This window comes from Rattus rattus, chromosome 12 (genome assembly GCF_011064425.1).
Source record: "Rattus rattus isolate New Zealand chromosome 12, Rrattus_CSIRO_v1, whole genome shotgun sequence".
NCBI classification, from domain to species: domain Eukaryota; kingdom Metazoa; phylum Chordata; class Mammalia; order Rodentia; family Muridae; genus Rattus; species Rattus rattus.
Window position 1 is genome coordinate 50,849,277 of NC_046165.1, and position 8,001 is coordinate 50,857,277.

At 43.5% G+C, this 8,001-nt stretch overlaps 1 protein-coding gene across 1 annotated transcript; it reads left to right on the plus strand.

Annotated features, from left to right (window-relative positions):
• Positions 1-3,731: 3,731 nt before the first annotated feature.
• Positions 3,732-7,593, plus strand: Nudt15 (nudix hydrolase 15). The gene is made up of 3 exons (XM_032917854.1): positions 3,732-3,919; positions 5,387-5,583; positions 7,421-7,593. The coding sequence occupies exons 1-3, from the start codon at positions 3,765-3,767 to the stop codon at positions 7,582-7,584; spliced, it is 516 nt and encodes a 171-aa protein (XP_032773745.1). The 5' UTR covers positions 3,732-3,764; the 3' UTR covers positions 7,585-7,593.
• The last annotated feature ends 408 nt before the right edge of the window (positions 7,594-8,001 follow it).

Below are 8,001 nucleotides of genomic sequence, written 5' to 3' on the forward strand. Positions count from 1 at the left end.
AGCAACATTTAAAAGAGATTCCATTTCTCTTACCTTTTAAAAACTTTTTGTTGTGTTCACTTAGTTTATGGAGGTGGAGCACGGAGAGGTCAGAGGCTTAACTTGTAGGAGTTGGTTCTCTTCTTCCACCTCCTGGGTTCTGGGGATCAAAGTAGAGCCACCAGGACTGGTGGCAGGTGCTTTTATCTACTACACCAGCTGCCCAGCCTCTCTTACCTTTTTTTAAACATCACTTTATCTTTCTCATCGACAACCAGTTGTACTTCATGTGACTCCCACCATCTTTTACATACAGCATACAGTTTGCAGGAAAATCACTTGTTTGAGCAAATGCAATGAAACTACACACAAACTACACTACACTATGGAAACTACACTAGGGTAAAGGAGGGTGGTTTTATTCAGGGGGTCTTAATGGTGTGCACACATGTGGGGCACTTTTCTGGGAACTGGGGATGCTGAGGTAAGAATCTTTACCTTGACCCTCACACTTCTCTGGGAAGATGCTCCTCTTCAGTCATTCTTTCATGCGAAGTAGACCCAACTTCCCGAAGCTCAGTTAAGACAAGACTGTAACAGATAATCAAATTTTACTGGAGACTTTGGAAAGTAAAACAGAATTACAGTACAATATAGGAAAACCTGATACTAACATCTAAATGTGAATTAATCTAAATGTTACAGTCTGTTCTCCTCACCCGGTCACCTCCTCTTATCCCCCAACATCTTACTCTGTTTTAAGAGCAACCTACCATTTTTAACAAGAATCCTACTGCTGTGGACATTGTCAACCCCAATTCCAAATTCTCTAGGGCCCAGAGACAGTCCAAGGTTACTTTCCTCAGAAATACAATCTTCACAGACACAATCCTACCCCCAGGGTCACTTTTTGACATTTTTAGACATTTCACTTTACACTGCCTTGCCCCTCCTCTCTGGCAGAGCACTTTATGACGTTTTCTTTCTGCAGGTTAAATTTTGGCTTTTAAAAATGCTAGCTATACTGAGGTTTAATACAAATGCAGCAAATTCCCCCTTAATATAACAAAGTCCTTTGAGTTAAAACATACAGTCATGTTACTAACATCATAGTTTGTACATAGACACTTCAAATCCCAGAAAAATCTCTCCTGCTCTTTTGCAGTTACCTCTCAGGCAAACACTGATCTATTGGTTGTGGCTATTGGCTGTTTGGTCTATTTCAGATTACCTTCTAATTGGAATTATCCAGCTTCTGTATCTAATTTTTTTCACATAGCATAATGGAACTGAGATTTCCCTACACAGTTGATGGTATCCACATGGTGTTCCTTGTTTCTCAGTAATTTTCCATCTATGAATACACCATAGCTAATTTATTTATTCACCACTAGGGTAACACCTTATTAATTGTAAATAAAGTCACTGTAATATTCCCACACATATCTTTGTATTAACATAAACTTTCATTTGTCACGGTCAGTCATCCAGCAATGGAATCATCCAATCGACACACGAATATAATGGCTTTTTATGCAACACAGTATGCTCTCCAAACTGGTTGCTCCATTTTGCACTTCCACCAAAATTGACCACACCCAGAGTACATACAGCTCAGTGGATTCCTATACTGCCAGAGTAGCAGCTCAGCGAGCCCCTGTACTGTCGGAGCCACAATTCTGAAGGCATGGGTTTCACACCATCAGATGTACTTACCCACCACCAAAACCCTAGGAAACTGCGGCAGGATAGAACTGGAAAAGCAACTCACCTTACTTTCTCTCTTATACCTTCCGGGTCCTTTACCTCCACTCAGTCCTTCCTCATCACCCCTCCATGCCTATTACTGTCCTTCCATGTAATTTGTTTACAGATATATAGACAGACATGGGCTACAGTCCACACATAAGGAAGAAAATGCAGTGTTTTCTCTTTCCGAGATTGTGTGACCTTGCTTAACTTTATAGATTCCAAGTCCTTCCATTTTTTTCTGCAAAAATTTAAATTTCATTTTTCTTTAGAGCTGAACAGAATCCATGTTATTTATTGTCTCAGTTACGGCTTCCATTGCTGTGAACAGACACCATGGTCAAGGCAACTCTTATAAAGGAATAATTGGGGCTGGCTTGCAGGTTCAGAGGTTCGGGCAGGAAAACATGGCAGGAAAGATGGCAGTGTGCAGGCAGGCATGGCACTGGAGAAGGAGCTGAGAGTTCTGCATCTTGATCCAATTGCAGCCAGGAGAGATTATCTTCCAGTAAGCCAGGAGAGTCTCAAAGCCCACCCCCACCGTGACGTACTTCCTCCAATAAGGCCACGCCTACTCTAACAAGACCGTGCTTCCTAATATAGCTACTCCCTGGGCCAAGCATATTAGAACACATGAGTCTATGGTGGTCAAACCTATTCAAATCACTACATATATGTACCAAGTTTTGCTTATAGATTCACTCATTGATGGAAAACTAGGGTGGTCCATACCCTTGTTATAGAACATATAGAACATAAACCGCAAGGATGCAAAGAACCCCAAGAGAGAGTATGAAATTCTCTGGATGTATGTCCAGGTGTGAAATGCTGGGTTGTATAGTTTTGTGTTTAAGTTTTTTAGAAACCGCCGAACTTATTTCCGTAGTGTCTGTATTAGTTTGCACCACACTAACACTGAATAGGGGCTCTTCTCTCTCCACAACCTGTCCAACATTTGTTGTCAAATCTCTTGACGATAGCCATTCTGACTGGGGTAAGATGGCATCTCAAAGGAGTTCTAGTGTGCAATTTCCCAATGAAGATAGTCAACACTTTTAAAAATAATTATTTGCGTCTTTCATTTCAAAGAGTCTATTCATTTGCATATTTGTTGATCGGTAAAACTTAGGACTTTGCTAAGCATACTTAATGGATATTGCAACTTTCTAATGGATTACTATGGTGGTTTGAATATACTTTGCCAGGAAGTGACACTATTAGGAGGTCTGGCCTTGTGGGAGGAAGTGCGTCACTGTGGGGGTGGGCTTTGAGACCCTTCTAGCTGCCTAGAAGCCAGTCTTTTCCTGTTTGACTTTGGAACAAAATGTAGGCCTCTCAGCTCCTCCAGTACTCAGATGCTGCCATGCTTCCTGCCTTGATGATAATGACCTGAACCTCTGAACCTGCAAGTCAGCCCCAAATAAATGCTAGTTATAAGAGTTGCCTTGTTCATGGTGTCTCTTCACAGCAATGGAAACCCTCACTAAGACAATTACTTAGTATGTAAAATTAGTATGCACTTAGAAATATATGTGGAAATATAAAAACTAACATTTCAAAGAGTTAAAGCTGTCTCTGGAAGCAGGACTAAACGGGACAGTGTTCTTGGAGAGGATTTTGTACTATTGGATTTCTAAAATTATGCACACATTAGTAGCATACTTATAAAATAAACCCACCCATCCAAAGATTTAAGAGGTCAAACTTGTTACAGCTGGTTTCCCCAAGTTTTTCTTTACATATTTCAGTTTTAATTGGTGTATATTTTTATCTAGTAAAATTTGTTTTTCTCTAAAATAGGAATCTATCCTAGCGGAACTTATTAACTAGTCTCATTTACTTCTCCAAATCAGCTTTAAGTACTCTTAAGTCAGTTATTTGTATGGGTTGTTCCTACACGATCTATCCACCAGTGAACAGCTGATTTCTGAGACTTCTGAGACAAAACACCCAGAATAAGCGGGGCTCCAGGCAGTTCCCGTAAACTTGAAGGCTCATGCGGAGATTAACGTCACTTCCGGGGTCAGTCAAACGCTATGGCCACTAACGCGGAGCAGAGGCGGCGGCCGGGAGTTGGGGTCGGCGTGGTGGTGCTGAGCTGCGAGCATCCTCGTTGCGTCCTTCTGGGGAAAAGGAAAGGGTCGTTTGGAGCCGGCAGTTTCCAGCTTCCTGGGGGCCACTTGGAATTCGGGTGAGGAGGACGACCTCGGGGAAGCGGAAGTCTCGGGAATATCACTAGACCGCACCACATAATCGGTCCGTGTGAAGCGCGTCAGTGCGCAATTGAGTTCCCTGTGTTCTCTGTGGCCCCGGTGTCCTCTGGGATCCCGCCAGGAGGGGCCGCTGTTCCAGGACCGGGCCCCATACGTCCTCGCTCTGCCCTCTCCTGGCTGCCGGTGGAAGTCGTTTGTATTTCTTAGTGCTTACTGAGAAAGTGGATGTTTATGAAAAACTGGGACTCTTCCCTTTGCCCCATGAGATTGAAATACATCAGTTTTGTGAGACTGGTCCCGCCGCTTCTGCGAGGTGGATGTGTCAGTCCCACAAGGGGAAATAGTGAAGTCAGTTTCTATGCAATCGTGAAGAAACCCTGACTGTGCACAAAAAAAAAAAAAAAAAAGTGTGTGGCTTAAAATAAAAGTATCTTAATCACTCAGATCCAGTGTGGTTTCCTTTAGTAATGTATAGTAATATAAAACACTTGGAAGGTAAAGCTTCAAGCCTTCCTACACCTTATCAAGTACCATACTTGATTTTATAGACTATTTAAAAGAAAATCGTAGACCTCGTATTTTCCGTGATTATCTTGGGTCACTATTATCTAATAGATTTATTTATTTGTAAGAGACAGAGATCTGCTTGCCTCAGCTTCCTGAGTGCTGGGATTGTGTCATGGCTGATTCACTGGCTGTCCATCATAGGGAAGGGAAACATTACCAGGCTGACAACTTCCTTCCTCGTGAAGGTAATCTGTACTTCCTGTGTGGCCTGGAAGCACAAGCTTCACAAGCCCCTTTACAAGAATCACATCCTTCTCCGTTGCCTAATGGCTCAATTTTGAACCATGAGGAAGGCATTGAATGTACTTTCAAAACACAACAACCCCTTAAGAAAGTTAATGTTTCCCTTTTCCCTGAGTACAGTTGACTCGATAGCCTGGGTCTTGTTGGTGGTGATAATGGATTTTTTTTTGTTGTTGTTGTTTTTGTTTTGGGTTTTTTTGAGGGGAGGGAGCATTGAGACAGGGTTTCTCTGTATAGTCTTAGATATCCTGGAATTTCCTCTGTAGACTAATCTGGCCTCAAACTCACAGAGAACCACCAGCCTCTGCCTCCAAAGTACTGGGATTAAAGGCCTGTACCACCACCCCGCAGAGAAAGCCTGGGTTCTTACCTGACACACTAAACTGCACCCTTACTGCCTAAGTCTATCTCCAGGCCTGGGAATTAATGCTGGTGGTTAAATGTTAAGTTTTGTCTAACATAAAGCTGTTTGGGTCTTCACTAAATATAGAATATGCATAATGTTTAGATGGAAGGGTTTTTTTTATCATCTTAAAGCATAAACTAATTACTGTTGATTTTACTTTATACCACAACTTTCCAACCAGGAATCTCACCTCATGCAAACACTGAGCAGGCTGTGTTTCTTTTTCCAGTGAGACCTGGGAAGAATGTGCTCAGAGGGAAACCTGGGAAGAGGCTGGGCTTCGCCTGAAAAATGTGCGCTTTGCTTCGGTGGTAAATACTTTTGTTGAGAAGGAGAATTACCATTATGTCACCATATTAATGAAAGGAGAGGTGGACGTGACTCACGAGTCAGAACCAAGGAATATGGAACCAGAAAAGAATGAAAGTAAGAGAATGGGATAAAACGAGGTGTTATTCCTCAGAGCATCATTGCCATGTGAAGAGAATTGGATTCTCTTTGTGTCTGTGCCCTCAAAAAATCATGTGTTGGAGCTAAGAATGGGGACTTTAATCCCAGCACTTAGGGGGTAGGGAGGAGAGACAGAAAGATCTCTGGGAGTTTGAGGCCACCCTGGTTTACGTAGAAAGTTCCAGGCTATCTAGGCTACATACAGAGATAACATCTCAAAAAGAGACAAAAAACAAAAACAAAAATCCATGTTGAAATTCTGATCTCGGGTGATGGTGACAGGAGGGGGGATCTTTGGGACTTGGAGGACAAAGTTTAGAATGTACTGCTGTGACAAAATGTCCAGAATTAGCAGCACAAGGGGAAGAAGATCCTTTAGCTCTGAATTCTTAAGTTCTAGCCCATGGGCCTGGGCTTTGTTGATTCTGGGCCTTTGGTGAAATGAAATGTCCTGGAGGAGCTATAGTAGAGGTTCCTCACCTCCTTGCCTCACAGCAGGACTGAGGCAGAGTGAGAAGAACAGGGCGAAGTCTTCAGAGGCACACCTCCATGATGCTGTACACAGTCCACTCGCTCTAAAGTTCCCATCACCTCTCAAAATAGCAGCAGCCACAGCTTGGATCCACTGTTCACCACAAGACTGCATTGAGCACTGCATACTCAAGCATGACAGCCCACACATGGAATTAGTGCTCACATGATAGAGACCCCAGAGAGATCCTCACCACTTCCTCCGTATAAGGATACAGAGGGAGTGTGGCTGTCCCATGAGCTGGGAAATAGGCCATCACCAGACACCAAGTCTTGCCAGCATCTTGATCTTAGACTTCCTTCCTGCAGAACTATGTGGAATGAATGTCTGCAAGCTGTCCTGTGACAGCAGCACAGAGACAGTGTAGAGATGGGGAACTACGTAGATCCCAAGGGATATAAGATACAGGCAACCTGTATTCCTGCAATGGTCCCTGCATTGTCCTTATGACTGAGGGCCCAGAGAGACCACCAAACTGGACCACTCCATGGTTAGGGAGAAAGACTTATTTGGAGAAATTGAAAGATGCTATGGCCAAGTGAGGTGTATGGAGGGGAGGCACAGACTCAAAACACACAACACAGGCTAAGTGAAAGGTGGGGAAAGCCTTGACGGTTTTCAAGAAGTAGTCTGTGATGAGCCTGTTAGCTAGCACCTCCTGGAAGTGTAGAGTGGGGTGGGTTATAGGGAAGTGGATGCTCGCTAGCCTCGGACCGAGCTAGTGCTGCACTCCCTGAGCTGTAGAGGCATAAGGCCAGTGGAGGCTCCTCCTGGCAGAACCCAATTCACAAGTTCTGGAGGAACGATGATTTTAGGCTTGTGTTTACCTACCAGCAGTCCTTCTGTATACCTGATGGGAATCCGGACTGTAATGCAATTTAGACATAGTCTGGGGGGTCCAGTTTTGATCTTACAGTTCTCTGTGACCTTGGCCAAGTTACCTGATGGTGGGCCGTTTCCCCTCATCTATAAACACTGGACGCCTCAGATGAGTTCAGGTAAGGACTGAAGGCTTCGATGCATGCGACCCGCTCTCAAGCAAGGAAACGAGAAACAGTCCACGGTTTCTCCATCACTGTTCCCTCCCCTTCCCAGGCTCCTCATTCTAAATGTGGGTTTTATTTGCCCAGCCACGCTAGCCCAGACATTGCTGTAGGTTTGAATGGTGAGCAGTCGCTTGTAAATTCAGCTGTGTTCTGAATATGTGATAGGTTAGTTCACCAAGTGCAAACCCCTCACTTTCTGCCATCTGTGTGGACTGATCGTCTCTTTCTCTTCTAGGTTGGGAGTGGGTTCCCTGGGAAGAGTTTCCTCCCTTGGACCAGCTTTTCTGGGCTCTCCGTTGTCTAAAAGAGCAAGGCTATGATCCATTTAAAGAGGACCTGAACCACCTGGAAGGGTACAGAGGAAAGCACCTTGAAAAGACACCAAGATTCCTTGATTAAAAAAAAAAAAAAAAAAAAAAAAAAAAAAACTTCAGTAAATGAAAAATTCTGTTTCAGGACAACTCAATTTTATCCAGAGCCCTGTGGTTAATGGTCTATTTGCAGTCTCAGGAGAACTTGTAATTCAAAAACCTTAAGAACTTCTTCCCTGGGAGTCGCTGGGTTGTCTTGAGACATAAAATAAGATGTGTAGGGAGCGTGTGGTTCATTTTCTGCACTGTGTAGTTACCATTGTCAGCTGCATGGAGGTGAACGAAACAGATTGCCTTGTTCTAGTGCAAATAGAGGTCGGAACTCAAATATGGCCATTCAAGTTCAAAAGCATTGTGCCAACAGCAAAATTCATCATGCTTGACGGTTTTCCTTTTCACTTCTAGTCACTTGAATAGAATTTTTAAATGACAATTCGTGTAGCTA

Excerpts from the sequence above, each read along its gene's own strand:
- Nudt15 (XM_032917854.1), top strand. The coding sequence starts at position 3,765 with ATGGCCACTAACGCGGAGCAGAGGCGGCGGCCGGGAGTTGGGGTCGGC. Across the intron at positions 3,920-5,386 it reads GGGGGCCACTTGGAATTCGG|TGAGACCTGGGAAGAATGTG; the intron begins GTGAGGAGGACG and ends TTCTTTTTCCAG. Across the intron at positions 5,584-7,420 it reads GGAACCAGAAAAGAATGAAA|GTTGGGAGTGGGTTCCCTGG; the intron begins GTAAGAGAATGG and ends TTTCTCTTCTAG.